This window comes from Acomys minous (assembly GCF_964271855.1).
Source record: "Acomys minous genome assembly, chromosome: 15".
In the NCBI taxonomy this organism is placed as follows: Eukaryota; Metazoa; Chordata; class Mammalia; order Rodentia; family Muridae; genus Acomys; species Acomys minous.
Genome location: NC_140497.1, coordinates 12830561 through 12857032, shown reverse-complemented (window position 1 = coordinate 12857032; position 26472 = coordinate 12830561). Strand labels below are relative to the sequence as shown.

At 41.3% G+C, this 26472-nt stretch overlaps 1 protein-coding gene across 1 annotated transcript; it reads left to right on the top strand.

The window, feature by feature from the left end:
• The first annotated feature begins 1361 nt into the window (after positions 1-1361).
• Positions 1362-19333, top strand: DEFB1 (defensin beta 1). The gene is made up of 2 exons (XM_084759276.1): positions 1362-1520; positions 19101-19333. The coding sequence occupies exons 1-2, from the start codon at positions 1460-1462 to the stop codon at positions 19247-19249; spliced, it is 210 nt and encodes a 69-aa protein (XP_084615402.1). The 5' UTR covers positions 1362-1459; the 3' UTR covers positions 19250-19333.
• Positions 19334-26472: the final 7139 nt, after the last annotated feature.

Below are 26472 nucleotides of genomic sequence, written 5' to 3'. Positions count from 1 at the left end.
TGTCCATGAATATGACCTAGATCTTTATAAAATACATACTATAAGCTGTACTTATGTTATATGCAGCATCTTATATTCTTTGGGCATCTTGGGAATTCTCCATTTCAGAAAACTGGTGGGAGATACAAACAATTCTCTAAGCTGTTGACTAAACACCAAATGGCCTTGCTTTCCCAGAATCTCTCGTAGCCAATCTTAATGACACAGTCTCTAGGAGCCAGGGAAGCATCCAGCCTTGGAGGACAGCTACAAGCAGAGAAGGGCCAAGGTTGGGATTGAGAGAGAAACAAATCTCTTGGTCAGCCTCTCTCTGTGTTTCTCTGTCTCTCTGCCTCTCTCTCCCTCTCTCCTTCTCTCCCTCTCTGTCTCTGTCTCTCTGTCTCTCTGTCTCTGTCTCTCTCTCTCCCTCCATATATATATATATATATATATATATATATATATATATATATATATATATATATATATATACATATACACACATACATATATATTTGTGTGTGTGTGTACGAAGAGATAGATGGTTGTGTGCTTGTGTGTATGTTTGTGTGTGAGAGTACTAGTATGCGTGTGTGTGTGTGTGTGTGTGTGTGTGTGTGTGTGTGTGCTTGTAGGAGGGGAGGTACATCTGGAAGGTGCACATCTTCGTATAGAAAGGTCTTCTGCTAGTGGTGTCAGTAGTTTCTATAGAGTGTGAGCTGGTGCTTCCTGCGAGGTGGCTGCAACTTGGAATGCTCATCAGATCAAGTGGCACAGACTAGATCTTTTTCCTGGCAGCTCAGGCATAAGCTGTCCTCCATCCCCAACAATAGTTCTATGCACTCCTCAGAATCCCCTTAATAAACTCCACTCTTGCATGTTCTGCAGAGCCATTTATTGCTGCTTGTAAGTAGGATCTTTCATAATAATCTATGAAATCTGCTCACAGATTTGCTCCAGAAATTCAATGCAAAATAAGAGATTTTAAAACAGTACAATAACTAAGTACTCAAGAACCTGGCTAAGGCCACACACCAAGTGGACAGCTGCACCTCCCTGGACTTAGCTCAGGTGCTGTCTGCAGAGCCAGAGTCACCTGTTTGGGTTGCTGGGCTTTTAGAGGCTCTCTGAGCCTGTCTAATCTGAGGGGTCCTGGGGGTGCTGCTTTCCCTGGTGTGTCTTAGAATCCCAACCTGAGAATCAGAGCGGGATTGACAAGAGAAGCCTATTTTTGTTTTCCTGGCTGAAAAATAAATTCCAGCTGAAGCTGGAAAAAGCTGAGGCACCCACGGGACTTGGACTCTTCTCTTAACGTGAGGTGTCATTAGAACCTTACTGTGGTTTGCAACGCCTCCTGTCAGCTCATTTATGAGGTTATGCAACCAGGGTTCCTATAAAAAACAAGCTCATTCAGGCCTCAGCTCAGCTCCCTGGGAGTCTCACGTCCTCTCTGCACTCTTGGACCCTGACAGCCGCCGCCATGAAAACTCATTACTTTCTCCTGGTGATGCTATTTTTTCTTTTCTCCCAGATGGAGCCAGGTAAGCCTTGGGGACCTGTTGATGGGTCTGACTGGGACTGGGGACACAGAGGCTAAAGGAGAACAGATAATAGCTGCCTCTTCGTCTTGCAAGTGTAGTGACAGAGCATCCTGAGTGGCCTGTGGTCAACAACCCTGGGCAGCAGCAAAGTGAGCCTGGTAATGATTCAGAGAGTAGTGGGTATCTCCAAGCCGTGGCCTTTGTCCCGCAAATATAGGATGTATCTGTATAGGGGTCTATCTGCCTGTGGTGGGATTCTTCAGATCGAGAGACTAGTTTTTGATCCAGTGTCAGATACCACCTCAGCTGGGTCTCTGGGTGGAGCCTCCCTGAGGATCCTGCTTCAGGCAGAGTGCCACTGCCCCTTCACCAGGCCAGCTCAGCCAGTTGTAAATGCCTGGAAATACCAGGTACGCAGTCAAGAGACGTCAGGTGACCTTTCACATCCCCTGGTAGCCGCCACATTCTTCTGGCAAGGAGATCTTACCAAAGGAAGGGCTTGACATGGATCCACAGGATGCCCAGATTCTCTTGGCCAAAGCAGCCTGTCCCTGCCATGGGAGACAGTAGGACTCTGAAGCAGTGATTAAGGGCATATTTCCCCCCACAGCCATCTCTCAAGGTAATGTTGAAAAAGTCATGTATTTCTGAGTTTTAGTTTCCATATTCGTATCAGGAGGGTCCTAGGGAAGAAATTTTAGTTGTGAAATGCTCTGGAAAATCCTGTTTTGTTTTTCTCTAGGCTATCATGCTAGCCTCTGGAGGTATGCGTTTGAAAATAGTTCTGATCCAATTTTCCCATGTGAAATCTGGGTCAGACTGCATTCTCCACACAGTTTTTCGTAGCGAGGAAATGGCCCTTTAGAGAGGTAAAGAGATGAAGTTAATAAGTTACACTTTTTAGAGTCTAGAAAATGCCAGTGCACACTGATAACACAGCACATGCTAATTTATACACTTTGGTGTGTGTTGGGGGTTGGGGGTGGGAGTGTTTTCACTGCATAAGAAAGAGAAATTTCCTCTTCGTGACCCAAACTCAAGAAAATTTAAAAACGTATTTTTCAAAATGAAGACTTTTCAAATTATTTTTTGTTTTGTTTTGTTTTGTTGAGACAGTGATTCTCTGTGTAGCCCTGGCCATCCTGGAACTCGCTCTGTGGACCAGGTTGACCTCAAACTTACAGAGATCTGCCCACCTCTGTCTCTGAATGCTAGGATTAAAGGCATGCACCACCACCACTTGGCTAGCTATTTTTTTTCCTTATTTTTGTCTAGTACTCTAAATTTGATGCCAGGCAACTCATTCAAACCACAGAAACTGGACCACCTCCGAAGGGTGGGCAGGTTCAGGTGTGCTTCCAGACCATTCATTGTAAGGATGGAGCTGGGATCCAGCACCACTAACCACAATTACTAGAAACTCCTAGGTACAAGCACTCTGGATATAAATGCCCTAGCTGTATGGCCTTTGAGTACATGACTGGAAGCCACTTGTCTGGAAATAGCAATGAGCAGGGCCTATCTCACCCCCAAAGCCCATTTATGGTGTTTGGATCACACTGAGTCCCAAGGGCCAAGGAAGACCATCAAGGAGCCCCTGCTGTACTGCTAGGTTTCATTTTGACCACAGGGAAGGGCGCTGTTTCATAAAAGTGTTTTCCTCTGGGATTGATATGCTGGCCTGGCCCTTATGCTTCTAGATGGGGAGGAAGAAGGAAATCCCCCAGGTGTCTTCTGCAATAAACAGGCAGGCTCCCAACAGACTCCGGAGCCAGGCTGCTGGTAGACCTTGAGTGCGCTTGGCCTAGGTTTGCTGTGTGAATTTTTGACAGTTCTCGATTTGCTTTGTTTGGATACAGTTGTAGATTTTAGGTAAAAGTCATGTAGATTTGTAACATACCAAATGCCTTGTGTGTTGTTGGGGGGGGGACTGCAAAATAATTATGTCTAGCTAGACACTGTACCCATCACCTCAGGCATTGGTTGTCATTGCCAATGCAGTTGCTTTGTTCTATGCTCACTCACTGTCTCTCAGCCTACACTTAACTGCTGAACTCAAGAGTAGAGTGTGGAAGGTGCTGCGTTTTGTTTCTGGTAAGGGCTTGTAGCCTGATTTCATGTGCCCCTTGAGCATTCATAAGTACCAGTGGGTCATGCCATCCTTTATTTCTGGCAAAGTCCTTAGACCTAACCTCATCTAACTGGTGCCCAGGACTCCATAGGACAAGACCATCTAGTTGACATGCTTTTCCTGCTGGCAGATAAAGAAATGGACTCCCCACTATCTCCCTGTGAAAACAGAATGAGGGAACCAAAGGTGCTTGAGGCTGCCACTGAGCAAATACTTAGTGAGCAGCAAACAGGAACAGGTATTGCCAGGGAAAGGAGGAGGAGAAGGAGTCATGGAGAGTGATATCTCAGACTCTCTATAAACTTTCAACTTGAGAAGAAAATACAGCATAAAAATTAGTTATAGAAGCGAGTAACTCCCTGCTCTGGAACAGGCTGCTAGGCTCAGCTGATGAGAAACCTTGTAAAAAGATGACTTCCTCTGCAACATTTAGAAGGGCTTCTTTGAAGATGCTGAGATGGAAGGAGCTAATTTTGGTGGGCATGATATTTAAACCTTACCTCTTTCTCAACATTTAACAGTGATCATATGCCACATAAATTTAGGCACCCGTCTTTTGTTATAACCACAGAAGATGTGGCTACATTCTTACTTTACCATAGAGAACTGTGACTGATTAGGATCGCACAGAAGTCTCAACCACAATTTACAGATTCCATCACTCCTTACCACTTTCCTTCAGACCACTGGACACAGAACTCTGAGATGCCTGGCTGATGAGGACATTGTATGTGTTGGGCAAGAGGATGGCATGCAAAAAAAGGGAGAAATGATTCAATAAGACATTTATCTTGAGTCCTCACAATATTTCTAAGAGGAACATAGCATCAATATCTGCATTTTATGGATAAACAGCAGAAGGTTCCAGACCTCAGTTCTCCTATGACTTCATAGGACTTCTCAAGGTTTGGAGGTATAACAGGGTTATGTAAGGAATCACTGGCCAGGGGGGGGGGGCGGGTTGGGGTCGGGGGACACATAGAAATTCTAGGAGCAAATACAGGGATATTCAGGGCCAGATCAAGTGAGGCGAGACACATCAGGGATGGGTTTGGAAGGGACAAAGTGAAAAAAAAAATGGCTTTTTAAGATTGGAGGCTGACTATAGACCAAGGTAACGTGAGACAGTTACTAGGAACCCCTGCCAGCAAAGCTATGTTTTCCTCCCTGTTGCCCTGTCTTCTGTTCTTCTGTCTGTAAACCCAGAAGGACAGATAACTAATCCAGCCCACTGGTACATTCATTCACAGCCCTACAAACTCCTACCTTCCTTACCTGCAAGCTCTAGACACAGCCCTGCTAGGCTTAACCTATTCCCTGCCTTAAAATAGTCAAAGGACTCCAGGCTTTAGCCCCACGTGAACCCAGCCACCACCCTTTTTTCCTCAGTATCTCACCCAGGACTCCCCACCCTGACCTAATTATCCTAATTCTGCCTGCCCTCTTCCTGCAGAAGCTTTTGGTAACAGAAATCCACCTGCTATGATCTCCAGATCCCACCTTGAAGACACACATCCTGTTAGCTCAAAAAGCAGCCGTGCAGCTTCCACATCTGGTTGGAGAAGGCCCCTAGTTAGCAGGATTGTAGGGTTCACCAGACAGACTCCAAAGCAGCCCCCAAAACAATGCCATGGGTTTCATGTCACAGCTGAAGGGGCAGCTCTGTGAGTGTCATCTGAGTGTCCTAGGATCTCTTCCACATGGGGACTATGCCAGGATCACTCTACAGATCTTTCCGTGACTCAGCCAGGCTGATGACAAGGGCACATGTCATCTCAGATCCCCTAAGAGATCACCAGGCACACGTTCTCACTCAACAAAGAGTCTAGAAGGGCAGTGCATTCAAGCTCTATGAGGTTAAACAGAGATGATGCCAAGGTCTGAGGCCGGCCTCAGTTTCCTGCTGAACTAGGGTATTGGGAACTACTGGAGTTCAGGAGGCAGGCTGACTTCTTTTATCTCTGTGCTGGTTTGCCCTTTGGTTGCTTTTCCTGGGAGTGGCAAGTGTGGTTGATTTCCTTCCCTCGTGGCTTAGATAGGCTGGTAGACACCCCTCCCTTCCCCTCCTCATGACTACACAAACACCCCACCTCCAAGTCGGCTTTTGACACCTCCAGTTGGTGGAACCGGCTTCCTCCTGGCCCCTCCCCAGCACGCTGGCAGCAAATTTCCTTGTCCTGGGTGACTTCCTCTCAGGATAGCAAGGTGATAGCAAGGACTCTGGCAAGGTACATTTTATGATTGCTGTCCAGCCTCGGCTCACTGTCAAGGCCGTAGGGGGCGTCTGAAGTCGCTATCGGGAAACTAGTGGGTCTGTGTCTGAGGTTCTCTTTCTTGCTTCATATCTGCTCTCGATCTCATGACCCTTCCCCCCCCCACCCCCACCCCCGCGCCAACCTCTTTGCAGGTGTGAGTTTCGACGCCTATAGATTCTTTGGGAGAGATGGCTGAACTTGGGCGGGGATAGGGGATGGTAGGGGGAAGGGTGTCCCAATTTTTCCCAAACTACTGCCCCATAGCAATTCATTCTGTTTCAATGGGAAGATCTTTTACTCTAAAACTTTTATCTTTTTTAAAAATATATTTTATTAATTTATTCATATTACATCTAAATTGTTATTCCATCCCTTGTATCCGCCCATTCCTCCCTCCTTCTCATTTTCCCCTTACTCCCCTCCCTATGACTGTGACTGAGGGGGACCTCCTCCCCCTGTATATGCTCATAGGGTATCAAGTCTCTTCTTGGTAGCCTGCTATCCTTCCTCTGAGTGTCACCAGGCCTCCCCATCCAGGGGATGTGGTCAAATATGGGGCACCAGAGTTTGTGTGAAAGTCAGACCCCACTCTCCACTCAACTGTGAAGAACGTCCTGTCCATTGGCTAGATCTGGGTAGGGGTTCAAAGTTTACTGCACGTATTGTCCTTGGCTGGTGCCTTAGTTTGAGCAGGACCCCTGAGCCCAGATCCGCCCTTCATAATGTTCTTGTAGGTTTCCAGAACCCTATGGATCCTTCTATTTCCCTATTCTCCCATGTTTCTCTCACCTAGAGTCCCAGTAGGATGTCCTCCCCTCTGTCCCATTTTCCTGGTAACTGAAGACTTTCATGGGACATGTCCCTTGAGCTAGTGTCCAGATATAAGTGAGTATATACCATTTGACTCTTTTTGCTTCTCGGTTAATTCACTCATTATGATCATTTCTAGTTCAATCCATTTGTCCACAAGTTTCGGGAATTTCTTGTTTTTAATAGCTGAGTAGTATTCCATAGTGTAAATGTAGCACAGTAAAACTTTTATCTTTCATCAGAAATTCTTCAACCTCTCCTTGCAACTTTTATTTTAAAACATCAACATTTGCCCATAATTTCATCATACAAACTCAGAGTGGCACCCATGGGGCTCAGGGTGGATTTAAAGTAGAGAAATTGAGGATACAAAATCCTTGCATCCACAGCCTGATCTATGGCTGTTCATCCTCAGACACCAACTCCTACCCATATCTTAGTTCCCAGAAGGCAACTCTAGAAAGTTTATTTTCACAGACCTCTCATATAAAGATCAAATATTGCTCTCAGTCCTTTAATGTATCTTCCTCCTTAGTAATTTTGGCCTTTCTTCCTTAAATCTCTAAGCATCTGCCCTATGCCTGGTCATGTTAATTTGACCTAAGTCCTATGCCAGGTTAGATAAGGTGGGAGTGGGGAGATGAATATCACTAGACTGTAGTATGACAAGGTTGAATGCCCTGCCAAGAGGCCCTCAAGATCAAGTTTGTACAGCTGGGAAGGTGAAGCTTAAGTTTCAATGGAAGTCCCAGGTGTTAGAGCTGCCCACAAAAGAAAGAGGCATACATGGAGTCGAACCAGTAAAGAGAGAGACTATGTTTGCTATAGACAGCAGAGATGGAATGACAGAACTAGCTAAGCCCTTTGGAGCCAATATGATTCCACCATAAACCCCAGATGTTGCCATGGAGCTGTGAGATTCAGTGTTTCACCTGATGAGCTTTTGTCTTGCTTTGATCTGTTATATCCTTCCTGTGCCTCCAATGCCTCCTTTTTGTTTACTCCATGCCATTGTATATTGGAAGTATGTAATGTGTTTTTGATGTCATAGGGGTTCATAGTTAAGAGATTTCTTCAAGCTCGGAAGAGAATCTATAACTTACACATTTGAATAGTGCTAGAAATGAATGTTATTGTTGCTTAATTTTTTGAAAAAAAATAGTTACATCATATTCCTTTAAAAAAGAAAGAAAGAAAGAAAGAAAAAAGTATGAAAACTTCAAAGAATAAATTAATAAGTAAAGAATCATTACTGGGTAGATGTTTGGAATGTCTGCCAGACAAATCAGGATTGTACATCATATTTACTCGAAATTAAATTATTATGAGTGTATGACAATAAGTACAGTTACCCTGTCTACAAGTTAGGGGTAGCAACATGTTCCTTAGATAACTGAGAACAACTATTAGTTAGTCATAAAAGAAAAATAAGCAGCCTTAGGGTATGGCAGTGAGAGATACATGACAACTTAGGTTTCTCAGTTGTAAATGTGAGAGCTCTGGTGCTTTATGACGGGTCATGCAGAGACTTGCTCCAGAACAGAGTGTGGCTGTACACTGACACTATACTCACTATGAAGTAGCTCAGCTTGTTGTATCATCTCCACACATACATGCAATGTCCTATGACAATAAAGGCCCCATTGCTTTTCCCAATCCTCCCCCTTCTGCAGCCTCAATAGCCCCACTCTTACTCCCATGGCAGCCTCATCTCATATGTCAGAGGCAACATTCAATGCTTAACTTTTATAGGGCTGGCTTCTGTCACTTAACATGACAGTCTCTAGCTCCATACACCCTGGATTTGACTCCAGCACTTCAAAAAACTATATTTCTATAAAGTTTTGTTATTTTCTAGTTTACAGCTCCTACAATAAATTATAAAGTTGTAGTTAGGTCTGGACATGCACTGTTCATACATATTTAACATGAAAATATAGAGATGAGAGATTTCTAACATGTACAAGTTGAGTCACATGATGAGAAGTACTTGGAATGTTCATGTAGCCCATCAGCCTTCAGGAGAAATCACAGATGAAATACTATGGCCAGTGAAAACATCTCTGTCCTTAAAATATATGTCGAAAGTATAATTCCATAAATGCAATAGAAAATCTCTATGGAGTTCAATAATTTTGTTGATGTAAAATGAACCAAAATAAAGTCTTTTTGAGAAAACAAAAACCAACCAACCCCACACACACCGTTGAGACTAAGTTCATTGCTATTTGTATCATTAATGCAAGAGATTATTGAAACCAATGGCATAATTAGTTCCTGCCTTTTTATTTATTTACTTATTTATTTGGTTTATTTCAAAATAAGGTTTCCCTATGTAGCCCTGGCTGTCCTGGAATGCACTCTGAAGACCAGACTAGCCTTGAACTCAGAGATCTGTCTGCCTCTCCCTCCCCAGTACTGGGGTTAAAGGTGTGCACCACCACTTCCTGCCTAATTCCTCCCTTTTCAAACATAATAAATACACAATTAAATGGGCTTATTAAATATTATTTATATTATTGAATATTAAATGTTGTGTGTTTAATATACATATTAAATACACAATAGAATGGGTTTGTGTGGCATTTTCCTTCATGGATATCATGGACTTTAAACAAATTCATGCCTTTATTACCTCATCCCTACCCTCCATTTCTTATATAATATTTCTAATTTCCTTTCTTCTTTACGTACTCATTTGTGTCCCGAGGTGTATGAGAGAACACCTGTGGTGCTTGACTCTCTGAGTCTGTCTTATTCCTCTCACTACGATGCTCATCACATCGACTCTCTTTCCTCAAATGACACTTTCTCATCACAGTGGCAGAAGAGAACATCATGTGTACACCTATCTGCTTAAGGCCAACTAAGTTGGTTCCATGCCTTGGCTGCTGTGAATAGTGACTGAAGTAGCATGGAATTGTGGGTACCATTGTGGGTACCACTGTGATGTGCTAACTTCCATCCTTTCAGTGCACACTAGGGGTTAGTGGTCTAGATCACACAATACTTCTAGTGTTGGCATCTAGTTTTTGTGAAGTCTGAGAGATAGGAATCAAGTTTCTCTTCTGCCTTGTGGGTTCTCAGCATCCTCAGCATCAGTTATTGGGGCAGCTGCGCTTGGCTGCAGTGTACGTAGAAGTTCATCACTAAAGCAACGAAGTTTTCTTTTTTCTTCTTCTTCACAGTTTCAGAAACGTCCATATTGATTGCCATGGTGGCAGCACTGCTTTAGATTCCCTCTAGAAATGTATGCTGTTCCTCTTTTTCTGTGTCCTCACCAGCATTGCTTGCTTATTGTTCTCTTGGTGAATCTGACTACAGAGGGATGAGACCCCAGAGTTGTTTTGATGGGCATTTCCCTGGTGAATGAAGAGGCTTACCAGCTTTTCATGTAATCACTGGAATTCTGTCCTTTTTTTCATCTGAAAATAATCTGTTTAATTCATTGTCTGCTTACTCGCTGGATGATTTTCTCTTTCAGCTTTTAACTGTTGCGTTGAACTTGGTGTTACATTTCCAGGATATTAATCCTCTGCTAGGTGAACAGTTGGCAATGAGTTTCTCTGGTGTAGCAGCTGTCTCTTGATTGGGCAGTTTTCTCTGCTTTGCCAAAGCTTTACAATGGTATGAAAACCCATTTCAATATGTGTTGGTTGCTTTTGTGTCACTGTGACCAAATGCATGATATGAACAGCATGAAAGGAGGAGACACGCATTATGAGTGAGAGATTCAGAGCGCTCAGCCCATGGTTGCTGGATCCCATGCACTTCGCAAGAACACAGCAGTGGGGGCATGTGGTGAAGATGCTCCTTAACCTCTTGGCAGGTAGGAGCCAAGGGACAGAGAGAAGGGTCCCAGGGAGAAGGTGCCATAAGGAATTTCCCCCCAGATATATCTCATCTTCCAAACATTACAGAACATCTCCAAATTGACCAGGAATTAATTAGAAAACAGAACCTTAAGACAGGAGACTTTTGACACACCACCAAGTACTACTCAGAAAAGTCTGTTTTGTCTTGACATGACTTCATTATCTTTATCTACTCACTTCAGAGTTTTGTCTGATATGTCTAAACTGTCTTTGTGACATTCCAGGGTCAATTTTTGTAAAGACTGAGAGACAAGAGACAAGTTCAAGTCTCCTACATTGTGGGTGCTCAGTACGCTCAGCACCAGTTATTGGGGCAGTTGCGTTTTGTTGCGGTGTATTTGGAAGTTCATCCCTGAGACAGAACAGCTTTGACTCAGTTTTGGAAGTGTCCATCCCTTGTGGCAGGAGGGGCTGTGGCAGAACAGTGGTGTGCACAGAAGAATGGCCAGAATCAGACAGAGATGTCAATACTACCCCCAGCCCCAGCCCGTCCCCCGCCCCCCACTATTCCATATGGTCCCAGTCTATGGGTTGTTGCTGCCCATGCTCAGAGCATGTCTTCACCCTTTCCTAAATCCTCTCTTGAAATCCACCACAGACACTAGAGTTCTGTATTTCTACTCTGCTAATCACTTCTTAGTCTAAACATGTTGATGATAAAAATTATTCAGCATAGCAACTTTGGCACCTTCTATTCTGCTCTACTGGTTTGTGTGTCTATTATTTCCATGCCAACTTTATATTATTTTTTTTACTATGGCTCTGTAGTACAGTTTTTAAAGTGTGTGTGTGTGTGTGTGTGTGTGTGTGTGTGTGTATAGTGTTTTGTCTGCATGTATGTCTATGTACCACTTGCATGCTTAGTACTCACAGAAGTCAGAAGAGGGCTGGAGCTGCACACAGGATTTGAGCCACGATATGGGTGCTCAAACCAAACATCATTTAAAGGAAGAGGATGGAAGTGATCCTATGGAAAAGCAGGCAGCACTCATAACCACTGAGGCATCTTCCCAGGCCCTCTTTTGTATAACCTGAAGTCAGGTGTTGTGATTCCCCAACACTGCTCTTTCTGTTCAGGGATGTTTTAGTTATTTTGGAGTTGTTTGCCTTTCTCTATAGTTAAGGACTGTGTTTTGTTCTATTTCTGTGAAGGATGGCATCGAATTCTGATAGTAAATTCCTTGACTTTGTGGACCACTTGCAGTGAAATGTTCTTCATGATCCATAAGCTTGAGATGTCTTTCTATTTTCTAGTGTCTTCATTTTCTTTCTTTGGTGCTTTGGAGGTTTCATTCTAGAGGTCTTTAAGATCTTTATTATGCATGTGTAAAATAATTGTACATAAATTATGCATAAGTATGAATTTTTAGGCCATGTCGAATGGGCTTGCTTTCCTGATTTCTTCTCTAGCAAGTAGAAGAAAGCCACTTACTTCTATATTTACTATGTAGCTCATAGTTTGCTGAAAATGTTTTCTTATATCTAAAGTCTTTTGGTGGATGGATTCTTTCTAGTTTTTTGTTTGTTTGATATAGGATCACATCATCTGCAACTAGGTATAATTTCTTTCCTACTTGCATCCCTTCTGTTTCTTTGTTTTTGCCTTATTTTTCCTAGCACTGTTGTAGTTCAAACAGGAAATGTCTCCCATTGGCTCATATATTTGAATAATTGTTCACAATAATTGTACTATTTGGTTATGGAGCGTTTAGGAGGTAGAAAGCTGCTGGAAGAAGTGTTTAATTGGGGGGCGGGGCTTTGTGGGTTTGTAGCTTTGCTCCACTTCCTGTTCTTGTTCTTTCCCGGATGGAGATGAAGTGTGACCAGTCAGCTCCCGGCTCTTCCTGCGTGTTTGTGGTTACTGTTGCTGTTTGTGGGTGGTTGGGTAAGAACGGCTTCCACATGCTTGAATACTTGGTCTCCAGTTGGCGGAACTGTTTGGGAAGAATTAGGAGATGTGTCTTTGTGTCCTTGTCAGAGGAAGTGTGTTGTGGGGGATGGGATGTAAGATTCCAAAAGCCTCCGCACAGCCCCAGTGTGCTCTTCTCTCTGCCTCTTGTTTGTGGGCCAGCTATTAAAAACAAGGAAATCTTGAAATTTGCAGGCAAATGGATTGAACTAGAAATGATCGTCCTGAGTGAGGCAATCCAAACCCAGAAAGATACACATGGTATATATTCACTTGTAAGTGGCTATTAGTCTAACATAGATTGCCTCTAAGAGACTCCACCCAGCACCGGATCAGGACAGATGCTGGGATTTGTTACTTGACTCTGGTCAGAGCCCTGAGAGTGGTACAGAAGAATAGGGGGGTGGAAGGATCCAGAGTGTTCAAGAGCCCCACAAGGAGACCAGCAAGGCCAGCAAATCTAGACCCAAGGGAGCCCTCACAAACTGTTGCACCAACCAAGGACAATTCATGCAGTATACCTAGACCCCCTGTTCAGATCTAGCTCATTTTCCACAGTTGGGGAGAGAGCAAGAACCGCCTCTGACATGAACTCAGGTGCCCCCCAATTTGTTCATTTCCCCTTGATGGGGAAGCTCAGCAGGCATAAAAAGGAAGGAAAAGCAGGCTATCCAGATGAGACCTGATAGGCTGTGGTCATACGGTAGGGGAGGAGGTCCCCTTCTGTCAGAGGTCTGGGGAGGGATTAGGGTGGAAGAGGGAGGGAGGGTGGGAACAGGAAGATACAAGCCAGGGGATAACAATCAAGATGTAATCTGAACAAAGTATAATAAAAAAAATTTTTTAAAAAGATGTTAGCTCTCAGGTGTTCCTGCTCACACGTCCTCATTCCAACATTGATGACTGTAACGCGTTGCACCTGTAAGCCCAATTTAACGCTTTCTTTTGTAAATTGCCTTGGTGTTTTATCACAACAGTAGAAAACTAACCAAGACACCGTGCCTTCCCCCACCACAATGCATTCTGTCCCTATGAATCATTAAGAAAGATAAGCCCATCCTCCCTTAAGTTGCTTTTGCCATGGTGTTCTGTCACAGCACCAGATTCTGTCACAGATAAGTAACCAGTAGCAAAGCTGGTACCAGAAAAGTGGAGTCATGCTGTGACAAGCAAGATCATACTGTTTTCACGAGGAATTTGGGGGGAATTTTGGAGCTTTAGACTAGAAAAGCCACTGGATTCTGTAAACAGAGATAAATGAGCTTCTCTGGCAGAATTCTGGAAGACAGTAATTCTGAAAGACTTTTAGTAGGTGGAGGCCTGGATCATGAGTTTTCAGAGGAGAAAATGATTCAGCTTATACCTGGCCAGAGGCCAAAGAATCTGGCTGCTTTCCACCTATGACCTAAGAGTATGTATGAGGCTAAATTAACAGTAATGAGTTGATTTTCATTGTTGTTGTTGTTATGGAGTTGAGTCTGTGATGTGGCTAGCAGTGATTACTGTTATGCAGCTCGACAAGTATGGTAGGAAGAAATAAAAAAAAATCGTGCAGCTTGGAAAGAAAAGGCCACTAGGAAACTTAAGACTTCAGTGCTGAAAAGGAGCTCATAGTTGTTAAAGAGGGTTGGCACAAGAGCAACAGGAAATGTGCTGTGAGGACAAGACCCTACTTGGACGGACTGTGAGAGCTGTGTTCAGAAGCTTCTGTAACTGTTTTTGGTTCTTATGTCCTTATTTTCAGGTCTGACTGACATTTACTGTTTTATTTCCTTCTTACTGATTTGGAGTTTGGATTAGTATTACTTTTTATTATTTATTTATTTATTATTTGTACAGTAAGTATTCTGCCCACATGTGTGCCTGCAGGCCAGAAGGGGGTGCCAGATCTCATTATAGATGGTCGTGAGCCACCATGTGGTTGCTGGGACTTGAACTCAGGACCTTTGGAAGAACAGACAGTGTTCTAACCTCTGAGCCATCTCTCCAGCCCCTTGATGTGACTTTTTTTTTTTAATACCTAAAGGTAAAGGTGTGTCATTATCTTACTTGAGATCTTATATTTTTATTCTAAGCACTGACAGGTACAAATGCCCTTCTTAGAATGCCCATTGGTATACCCATGGGTTGCAGTAATTGGCAATTGGTTGTTTCAGTTGGTAAGCTGTCTTTGTTGTTGTTTTGTTGTTGTTGTTGGGGTTGTTTGTTTGTTCATTTGTTTTTCTTTTCTTTTTTTTTTTTCATTTGTTTTTCAAGAGAGTGTTTCTCTGTGTAGCTTTAGCTGCCCTGGAACTCACTATGTAGATCAGGCCTTGAACTCACAGCGATTCAGCTGCCTTTGCCTCATAAGTGCTGAGATTAAAGGCTTGCATCACTACCACCCGGTTTCTATGAACTTTTTAATCCCTTTCCCGTGCTGATTTTTTCAAAACTAAGCTTTATATATATTTTTTCAATATATTCGTGTGTTTGAACCTTTTCTCTTGTGGCTAATTTCTAATTTTATTTTACTGTAATCCAATAAAATACAAAAGATTTCAATATTTATTTGTTAAGACTTGTATTGTGCATTTTAGAACCTTGGGATGGAATAGTATGTGGCTGTCCTTACAATCGTTTGATCTCTCTTATAATTAATCTAAAGTTTCTGTGTTCATTTTTGTCTGGGGTATTTCCTACTGACACTGGAGTGCTGATACCATTCATTAGTGCTGAATCTTAATCTTTCTCTCTCTCTCTCTCTTCATGCTCAGTAGCATTTGTTTTATGAAACTGGATCCACCAAAATGGTGAATATATATTACAATAATTACAATCTTCTTTCTTTTACATTTTTTGGGATTTTCATACACAAGTATTATATTTATATCATTTCACCCAAATCTCTCCCCTTCTAACGCTTCCTACATTCTCCCACTCCCTCTCAAACTTAGTGCCTATTTTTTGATTGTTAGTGTTATGTATATAAATACATATACATATGTAAGCACAACCTGTTCTGTCTATTTAGTGTTGCTCATATGTGTAAGTGTTTAGGGGTAGATAACCTATCATGGACTCATCTCTGGAACACACACTTTCAGCAACCATTAACTTCACCTATGAGTTGGGCCTTATGAGATTTCCCCCATCAATACTATATCATCTGATATTGTTGTTGTACAGGTCTCATTTGGGAAACTGTATTTTTAAGATTTCACAGTGAGAGCTCAGTCATACACTGAGTAAATCATCTCTCAGAAAGTGTCCTGATCCTTTCTTCTTATGCTCTTCTCATTCCCCTTCATCACATCTTCTCCACTGGTTGTTCTCTTTGTCACTATATAGTGACATTCTTCATCACTTATGGCTAATTTTTGTTTAACGTCTACTTGGTTGGCCTTTTAACCCCAGCCCTTGAGAGGCAGAAGGAGGTGGGTCTCTGAGTTTGAGGCCAGCCTGGTCTACAGAGTGAGTTCCAGGATGCTCAAGGCTACACAGAGAAACCCTGTCTTGAAAAACCAAGGAAAGCCTACTTGATTGAATATGAATAGTTACTCTTGCTCCTTTTTAGATTATGTTTAGTCAGACATTCTTTCACTGTCTGGTGAAAGCGTGTCTTTTCTGGTGTAGTTGGACTTTAAAGACATCAAAGAGTTGGGTATTGTTTTTCCTCTAATCAGCCATCTTGTCCTTTAATTATTACATTAAGGGCATTCTAGAACTACTGTTGGAAGGTTGTACTAATTCCAATAATTTTTTGTACTGGTTGTTTTAAAAACTTGTTCTCTCTCTTTTGCTGAGTTATTGAGTTGAATTCTTTCCTAATTCTTTCCATTTGTTAGTCTCATAAAATTTATCCTTCCTGAAAGTTTCATAATTATCACCAACTTTATTCATCCTTTATGCATTGAGTGGCTTTTAATGAATTCTTTATTATATTTTTACATATGCATTTGTATTGTTATGCATAAATAAAATAAACTACATACAGCAAGAAGAACCACAAACAGTCAAGAATTATAAAAATGTTACATTCATAATGTTTTAGCTATTTGAATTTGGCAACCTTGAAGAAAGCATCTTTCCTATCTTGGTGAGTCTCAAATTCTGAATGTAAATCCATGTCTATCATATCTCATCTCTATCAACTTAAAACATCTATCTGAACCTAAAAACATCTTAACTTCTAAACAACTAAGCTTAATTGTAAGACTAAACTATCTGGTCTTCAACCCCACCAGAGACTTGAGAAGGAATAAAACTTAATTACCTGAGTGAACCAGAAGTGCAGGTTAGCAGCTTCCAAAAATGAAAAAATGGCAAAGACAGTTTGCTGTCTGAACAGTCACCCAATACTCTATAATGATTGGCATCATTTTCAGCCTTCTGCACCAATATATCTGACAGACATACTTGTGAGGCAGGAACTATTGATGACTTGCTTACCCTATCTTGGCAGAGTTTGGCCCTTAACTCTGCTTGTATCTGAGCTTGCCAACTTTTAGGCAGAATTCTATCTTGCCAGTGGCTGGTTTGCTACATTTGAAGCCATCTCCATAAGGAGGTTCTTTGATGTTCATCTTCTTTGAGGTAGGCTGGGTGTTGCTAACCTGTCTTGTTATAAAAGAATCTTTAAAATAAAAAAAATCTTTAAGTGTCATGTGCTGTAGGTCTCTGAAACTTTGCATAGAATAATTTTAATTATCTTATCCAAGATTACCACACTGGTCATGAACTGTTTTAGTTGGTATCTATCCTATAAGGTCTTTATTCCCCTACATTCAGAGAAGCTTTGCTATGTATAGTAATATTGGTTGAATATTGATTAGATATATTTTCTCCAAGGGCTGGAAATATATGCCACTATGTACTTTCTCTTGGCCTTTAATGTTTGCACTGAGAACTTTATATGTAACCTGTTATTTATGTCTGGAGCTTTCAGCAGTCTTTCTTTGTTTTATACTAAAACCATCTTAACTATTACTTGGCATGGACAATCTTTTCACTTGCTATGTCTATTTTTTTTTTAAATGACCTTCTCTTCTAGAGTGGTCAGTCTTTCTCTAGATTTGGTAACATTCAACTACAATCCATAGCTTTTCATTTACTTTAGCTGGCATCTCTTTTATTGCCACCTGAAAATAAAACTTTTTCAAAGATAACTTTAAATCCTTATAGTTTATCTTATGATGGATCTAGACTATGGTGATGATCTACACTGGGTTTTTCTATTTGCTTTAATGTTTTACATTTAGAATCCGCCTTCACTGAAAGTTTCCCCCAACTTGCTGAATTTCTCATCTAAATCTCACATTGACCTTTTAAATTTTGACTTATCTTTGAATTCTTCCTGATTTTATAGATAATTTAAAAACTAGGTTTTGAATGCCTTCTGTAATTTCAGCCATTTCAACATTTTGGATTCACTTTATTGAAGAGTCAGGAAAATGTGGAGCCATTACACCTTTATTTCTTGTCTTTTTTTCTCCGGCTACATTGTAATTTGTGCTTCTCCTTTCTACTCCTATAGTTTTGCAGTTTAGTTGACACAAGGCTCAGGGATATTGAGTCATTTATCTCTGATGTCTAAACAAATTAGAAAAGAGGGAGTGGTTTCCATGCCAACCTCTGACCTGCCGTGGTGCTCAATATGACAGGTACTGGCCTAAATTCCTGTCAGTGGCCTCCACGTGCAGGTCTACGAATGCAGTCTGTATAGAAATTGGCTTTGGACAGATCAGCTGGTGAGCTGAGTCTGTGAACCATTTAGTTGGTCATTCCCTTACACCAATGGTGTAAGAGACATTCCCTTACACTCACTGCAAATGAAGGCTCTGAGAGTGTAAAAAATATTTAACCTACATCAATTAATTGTTTGAAAGTTTAATACATTGTATTTTGATTATGTTTACTCCTTTGTAATTCCTCTCAGATTCATACCCATTCTATCTTTACTCAAGCTTTTTTTTTTAAAGCCTGAGTCAAACTAAAATTGGCCAGAGCTGAGTATGTGGCCATCCACTAGAATATAGCCAATGTGCTAGGGGACACAGCCTTAAAGGAACTAACTCTCCCTCTCCTGAAAGCCATAAAACACCAACTTCCTCAGCTAGGGATGAAACTTCATGACCACGTTGTCCTGAAAGTTTAAGTCAGACAAGTATGCATATGTTTTTTGATATAATATTTTAATAATTTGTCAAATGAATACAATGTATTTTGGTTATATTCACCCTCCCACAATTTACCCAACTCTTCTTAGATTCACCTTCATATTTCCATCTCTCCCAACTTCTTAACCCTCCCCTCTTTTAAACAATGCACTGAATTCAATTGGTTCTGCCATGTACTTATGGGTTTAGACCCATCTACTGGGCCACAGTGGACTATCAGGGCCTATACTTTTAAAGAAAACTGAGCTTTTACCCCTTAGACGTTATCAACTATCAATAGCATTTTGTTCAGGGTAGGGGCTCACTGAGTATTGAAGTATAGCCTCAAGATCAATTCCGTAGCAACTGCCTGTGAGATAGGATCGTCTGTCTTGCATTTACCAAATGTTCTCAAATCTTTGTGGTTACAGCTAAAAGTCTAAACACACCTGTTCTCCCCTTGTAGGTGCCGGCATTCTCACAGGTCTTGGACACAGAACAGAACAATACCGATGCCTCCAAAATGGAGGCTTCTGTCTCCGCTCCAGCTGCCCTTCCACTACCAGGCAACAGGGAACCTGTAAACCAGATAAACCCAACTGTTGTAGGGCCTGATAGTGATTTGAAGAATGAACATAAAAGACGAGTGAGGGATTGTAAAATTAGTATTTTAATAAAGAAAGTGTTTTCTGAAGCATATTCACATCAGATCAAAATAAATTTTATGTCTCAGTTTAGAAGAGATTTTTTAAAAGTGTAAGGCTTAGAACGAGAGGTGAGAAAATCCAGAACACCTGCCTGTCCCTGAGTAACGATGGTCACCATTTGAGTGATATCACTTTTACTTAATTCTGTCACCAAACTACATGCACCCAGTGCAGGAAGGCCACCCAGCGCTCAACAGTGAACACAATTCTCAGCCCTCCCAAGGCCTCTCAGAGGATGACTTTCTCACGGCCTCAGCAGTCAGTTAAGTGAGTGCAGACCCAAGACTGATGTCTTGTCTTACAGGGTTTGGTACTGTGGATGGATTAACCTTAGTATCAAAACCTCATTTGCAGCTGTAAGTTGTCCCACCAAAGCTCATACTTCATGGATAACATCTGGCTTTCTTGATTGGCACTTTTTAAAAAAGATTCAGCCACCATGTTGAACCTAGCTAAGTACCAAAATCTCCGTGTGTCAGTTCTTTCTCACTGTTGTATCTGCAGACACACATCGGTGGATGAAAGCAATCATGACATTCAGTTTTTCCCGAAAATTCTCTTCCATCTCCTTAATAGTACACATAGTGCTGTGGTGTTCTTTCCTCCCCAGACAAGGTTTTTCTGTGTAACAACCTTGGCTTTCCTGGACTCACTTTGTAGACCAGGCTGGCCTCAAACTCACAGAGATCCACCTGCCTCTGCCTCCCGAGTGCTGGGATTAAAGGCGTGCGCCACCATGCCCAGTTGCTGTGCTTTTTTTTTTTTAAATCTGCCTCTGCAACTTCATCTTCCACTCTTAGTGGTAAAAGATAAATAAAAAGTGCTTGTGGCTTTATTCCCACAGTCAAAATGAAAGCCCTATTTTAAAAAGAATTTATTTCCCAGTCCACACTAATACTCATTAATGAGATGATCTTTTCTGTAGAGAAAAGCTGAGCAAGGGAGATGCTGGCATTGGGTGGGATGTCGACTGGACTTGAGAACCCTCAGTAACACACACAGTGGTTTAAATTGATGCCTTGAATCTCTTCTTGAACCTTAAAACCCAAGCAACAAACCAGAATAATTCCACTGTGAGAACAAATCCCAGGGAATGTAGGGCCCCTTCTTTCTATACCCAACTTGGATTTCTCTTAGAAATTATCTGCTTATACCAATGTCAAATTAAAGTAAAAAGTCAAAAAGAATGGACCTTCAAGAACACTTGTATTGAGAAGAAATAAATACCATCGCAGATCATTACAACGCAAAGCACTGTAACGGGAGCAGACAAGGCGTGGCAAACCTTGGGCATATTGAAGACGGTGAAGCAGAGGGAAGCTGGCACAAATAAAAAGTCTGATTACATCAGACATTTTGGAACAACACACTTTGGTGACAATGACTAACTAGAGTGGTCACAACCAACCTTTGAACACAGAATTTCTGGCAAATGTTTTTGCAGAAATCCTCCTGAATAAGGTTGTGGTGGCCTCCATCACAGCTGGAGACTCACTGGACTCCAGTGAACTTTCACTGGGAGAGTCTATTGTGATGGTGACCAGCAGATTTTGTGGCTAAGAACTTTCTGATAACCTCCTGGTCTCATTTGTAATTTTTGTAGGGGGCGATAGAAGTGACTTTAGTTTTACTCCAACAACTACTGCATTTCCCCCAAACACAATTACAACAAAAAACTGTGACACCATCTTTTTTACATCACTTCCAAGACTCCACATAGTCTCGCCTGTGTCCCTGAAGAGGTCATCCTGAGTTTTACACTGGTTCTGCCTTCCATTTCAGCAGTCAACCCACCTCCCCTTTAGAGGTTATACATTAGCACTTGGTTTCTCAGACCCTAGACTCAGTCGCCCTCATCACATACTGGTTCAGATTTAGTAGTTACATTTTTATTGATGTGATAATTGCAACTTATAAAACAAATTAATATACAATAACAAAAGATATTGCAATTTATATAGAAGAAATTAACATGGGGCATACAGTTTCATAAGGCTAGAATCCATGGCCATTATGGTAGGGAGTACAGCAGAAGTCAGGCATGGCACAGAGACTGTAGCTGAGCACTCATGTCTTGTGACTCAACCACAAGGCAGAGAGAGAGAGGGGGGGGGGGGAACAAACATGGGGTACATTATGCTATGATGCACGTTTGTAATCCAAAGGACAACTTTGTGGACTCTTTCTTACTTCCACATGGGTTCTAGACATAAAATTCAGGTTGCCAAGCTTGTGTGGCAACTGCTTTTACCATCTGAGCCATTTTGTCTGCCCTGTACAACCATTATAACAAAGTATACAAAGTATATGGAAGCCTCTAAATAAACTACTGGTAAATTCCGCTACTATTGTTCCCTCTCACTTTTGGTATTCATGCAAATATATGAAAGATATGTCTGTACCTGAATTCATTGCTACATTATTCATCATGGCAGAAATACAGAACCAGCATAGGTTTACATCATGGAAGAACAAAAATGTATACACTAACTGAGCCTGCTTCCACTGTCTCTATCTTCTCATGTCTGTTTCTGATCCCACAGCTCCTATACAGGCTTTCCTTGGTGAGTTCTTCCAGAACCAAGATCATTTTAAAGTCCAAGCCTAGCTTGGACATGCAGTCTGTGCACTGACTGCCTGGCAGATTCCCTCCGGAATAGGCCACACCTCACCTTGTCCATACTCCCAGGCCTAGCTCCTGCCATGTAGCATGAAGCTTGCTTTGCTGAGTGATATTCCCAGAGCTTCAATCACCAGCACCATCAATACACTCTCTGGTCCAGATCTGAGTCCCCTGCTCCTATACTGCCCTGCCAGGTTAGACCTCACATCAGACACATAACTAATAAAAGAAGTTTATATTCCTGGGACACATTATAAAACACAGCAGTATGAAAGGCCATGGTGCTATGCACCCCCAAATCTACTGGACCATAGGGTCATAGGTCCATAGAAAGGTGTCTAATAATTACCTAGATGTTCCCAATGACACAGAATCAAAAGAAAAAACAATAACAAACATTAGAGAATTCAAGAAAACATAAACAAATACCTCAATGCACTTAAGGAGGATAAAAATAAATACCCAAATGATGACCAAGAAAATACAAACATATGACTGAATGAAATGATGAAGACAATTCAGGATTTGGAAACTGAACTGAATATTGAACGAAACTCAAGCTGAAATTGAGATGGTATTGAAAGATTCCATAACCTAATGACAACACTCGGGGGAAAGCCTTACAAGTAGAATGGATCAAGTAAAGGAAAGAAAATCAGGACTTGATAAAGTGGAAAAATAGGATTACACAAGCAAAGAATATGAAAAAGTTTAATCGTAAAAAAAACACACCAGAACTGTGGAGCATTGTAAAAAGAGCAAACCTTTGAATTACAGGCTTGGATGAAGGCGAAGAATCCTAGATCAGATCTGTCATAGGCCAGATATCCAACAGGATCATAGAAAAAGATCCCCCCGATTCAGGAAATACCCATATAGAGGCAAACAGAAGTGTAAATAGACATGATAAGACAAGAAATCTTACATGACATATTGTAGTTAAAAATACTAAATAAATTAAAAAAGAGGCTATTGAAAGTTGTGAAAGTAAAATTAGGAAAACAAAGTCACACACACAGGAAACCCCATTAGACTAACACCTCATTTCTTTTTTAAATAATATTTTCATTTTTACATATACATTTATATTATTATACATACATAATATAAACTGCATAAAGTGAAAAGAACCATGGAACATTCATCAATTATATTAATTTACATTCATAGTTTTTTTGGCTATTTGTATTTGGCAACCTTGTAGAAAACATTTTCCTATCTTGGTGAGTCTAAAATTCTGAATGTAAATCAATAGCTATCATATCTCATCTCTATCAACCTAAAACATCTATCTAGACCTAAAAACATCTTAACTCCTAAACAACTAAACTTAATTGTGAAGCTAAACTATTTGGTCTTCAATCCCATCAGAGACTTGAGAAGGAATAAAATTAATTACCTGAATAATCAGGAAGTGCAGATTAGTAGCTTCCAAATTGAAAAAAAAAGATGACAGAGAGAGTTTGCTGCCTAAAAAATCACCTCAAATCTTCCTATAACATTGGAGCATCATCTTCAGTGCAATACCCATAAACTGCAGCCCATGCCCTGTGCTCCATTTCCCAGCCCACAGCTCTGCTTGCTTTTCTGGAGGCCTGCTCGCATCAGGGATATTAGATAAGTCTCTCCCTGCTCCAAGACCTGCCTGCCAACTCCCTTGAAAGTATTCCCAACAGTGATAAATTGTTCCCCATACCCTGTGCTCCATTTCTTAACCTACAATACTGCCTGCATTCCTGGAGGCCTGCCAACACTGGGGATCCCAGGCCGTACTGGTACTAGGGACCCCAGAGGCAAAGGTAGTACCCAAAATACCAGAGGCCATGGAGTCCACAAAAACCGCAGGAAAAACACTACTGGATCTGAAGATTAGCTAGTCACCAGAATTCCAGGCCACTCAGGATAGTAGACAGAGAGGAAACAGAAACTTGGGTGGGGGGGGGGGCATCCCAAAATACCCATCCAACAAAGATAAACTCAGAAATCAGCATTTAAACCTGTAATAACTGCAAAACCCAGATGGCTAAAGGCCAGTGTAAAAACACAATCAATAGCAGCCCGAGTAATATGGCATCACAAAGAGCCCAGTGATCCTACTACAGCAGGACCTCATCCACAGATGCACCTCATCCACAGATACACCTCATCCACAGAAGCACCTCATCCACAGATGCACCTCATCCACAGAAGCAGCTCATCCACAGAAGCACCTCATCCACAGATGCACCTCATCCACAGAAGCACCCCATCCACAGAAGCAGCTCATCCACAGATGCACCTCATCCACAGAAGCACCTCATCCACAGAAGCACCTCATCCACAGATACACCTCATCCACAGATACACCTCATCCACAGAAGCACCTCATCCACAGATGCACCTCATCCACAGAAGCACCTCATCCACAGAAGCAGCTCATCCACAGATGCACCTCATCCACAGAAGCACCCCATCCACAGAAGCAGCTCATCCACAGATGCACCTCATCCACAGAAGCACCTCATCCACAGAAGCACCTCATCCACAGATACACCTCATCCACAGATACACCTCATCCACAGAAGCACCTCATCCACAGATGCACCTCATCCACAAAAGCACCTCATCCACAGATGCACCTCATCCACAGATACACCTCATCCACAGATACACCTCATCCACAGAAGCACCTCATCCACAGATGCACCTCATCCACAGAAGCACCTCATCCACAGATGCACCTCATCCACAGATGCACCAGAAAGTGGCCTTAAGTCTTATGAAGATGATAGAGGCCTTTAAAGACTAAATGAATAAACCCCTTAGTGAAATTCAGAAAAATACAATCAAATAGGTGAAGGAAAGGAATAAAACTGTTGAAGACCTGAAAATGGAAATAGAAGCAATAAAGAAAACACAGTCTGGAGATGAAGAACTTAGATAAGAAAACAGGGACTACAGGATACAAGAGATGGAAAAGGAAATAAACTGATACATCAGTCAAAGAAAATGTTAAATCTAAAAAGTTCCTGACACCAAACATCTGGGAAATCTGGGACCAAACTTAGAATAAATAATAGGAGTAGAGGAGGGAAAATATTCCCAGCTCAAAGGCGCAGAAAATATTTTCAACAAACTCACAGAAGAAAATTTCTCTGACATAAAGAGATGCCTATAAATATATAATAAGCTTATATAACATCAAATAAATTTGACCAGAAAGGAAAATCCTCCTGCCACATAATAATCAAAGCACCAAATGGACAGAACAAAGAAATAATATTGAAAGCTGCAAGGAGAAAAGACCAAGTAACATTTAGAGGTATACCTATCAGAATTACATTACACATGACTTCTCAACAGAGACTCTAAAAGTCAAAAGGTCCTAGACAGATGTCTAGCAGTCTCTAAGAGACCACAGATGCCACTCCAGACTTCTATACTCAGAAAAACTTTCAATCACCATAGAGGGAAAAAATAAGATATTCCATGACAAAAAATTACATTTAAATAATATATATGCACAAATCCAACCCTACAGAAGATACTAGAAGGAAAACTCCAACCCAAGGAAGTTAACTACACCCAAGAAAACACAGGGTAGAAATAATTCCACACCAGCAAAAACAAAAGAAGGGACATAAATGTATGTGTGCACACATGCGTGCACACACACACATACACACACACACACACACACACACACTACCATCAACAAAGTCAAAATAAATGGAATTCAAAGTCATTCGTCACTACTATCTCTCATCATGAATGGATACCAGCTAACAGAATGAATGCAAAAAATAGGATCCATCATTCTTCTGCATACAAGAAACACACCTTATTATCAAAGATAGAAATTACCTCAGAGTAAAGGTCTGGAAAAAGATTTTCCAAGCAAACAGAGCTGAGAAGCAACCTGGAGTAGCTATCCTAATATCTCATATAATAGACTTCCAAACAAAATTAATCAAAAGAAATGGGAAAGACACTTCATACTCATTGAAGGAAAAGTCCACTAAGATGATGTTTCAATCCTGAATATCTATGCCCCAAATGCAAGGACACCCACATTTGTAAAATAAAAATTATTAAAGCTTAAATCACTTATAAAACCTCACACTTTAATAGTGAGAGAGTCCAAAATCTCACTCTTACTAATGGGCAAATCATCCAGTCAAAAACTGAAAAAAAGAAATAACTAACAGATGTTATGAATAAAATGAGCCTAACAGATATCTACAGAACATTTCACCCAAACACAGAAGAATAAACCTTCTTGTCAACACCTCATGGAACATTCTAAAAAACTGACAATATACTTCGAGAAAATAAAAATAAGCCCCTATACCTTATCAGACCACTATGAATTAAACCTGCACTTCAACAACAACAGAAAGCCTGCAAACCCATAGAAACCAGCTCCTACTCAATGGCCACTTGGTCAAGGAAGAAATAGAGAAAGAAATTAAAGGCTTTCTAGAACTTGATGAAAGTGAAGGCACAACATACCCAAACCCATGAGACAT

Coding starts and splice junctions, on each gene's coding strand:
- DEFB1 (XM_084759276.1), top strand. CDS start 1,460: ATGAAAACTCATTACTTTCTCCTGGTGATGCTATTTTTTCTTTTCTCC. Junction 1,521..19,100: donor TTTCTCCCAGATGGAGCCAG/GTAAGCCTTGGG, acceptor CTCCCCTTGTAG/GTGCCGGCATTCTCACAGGT.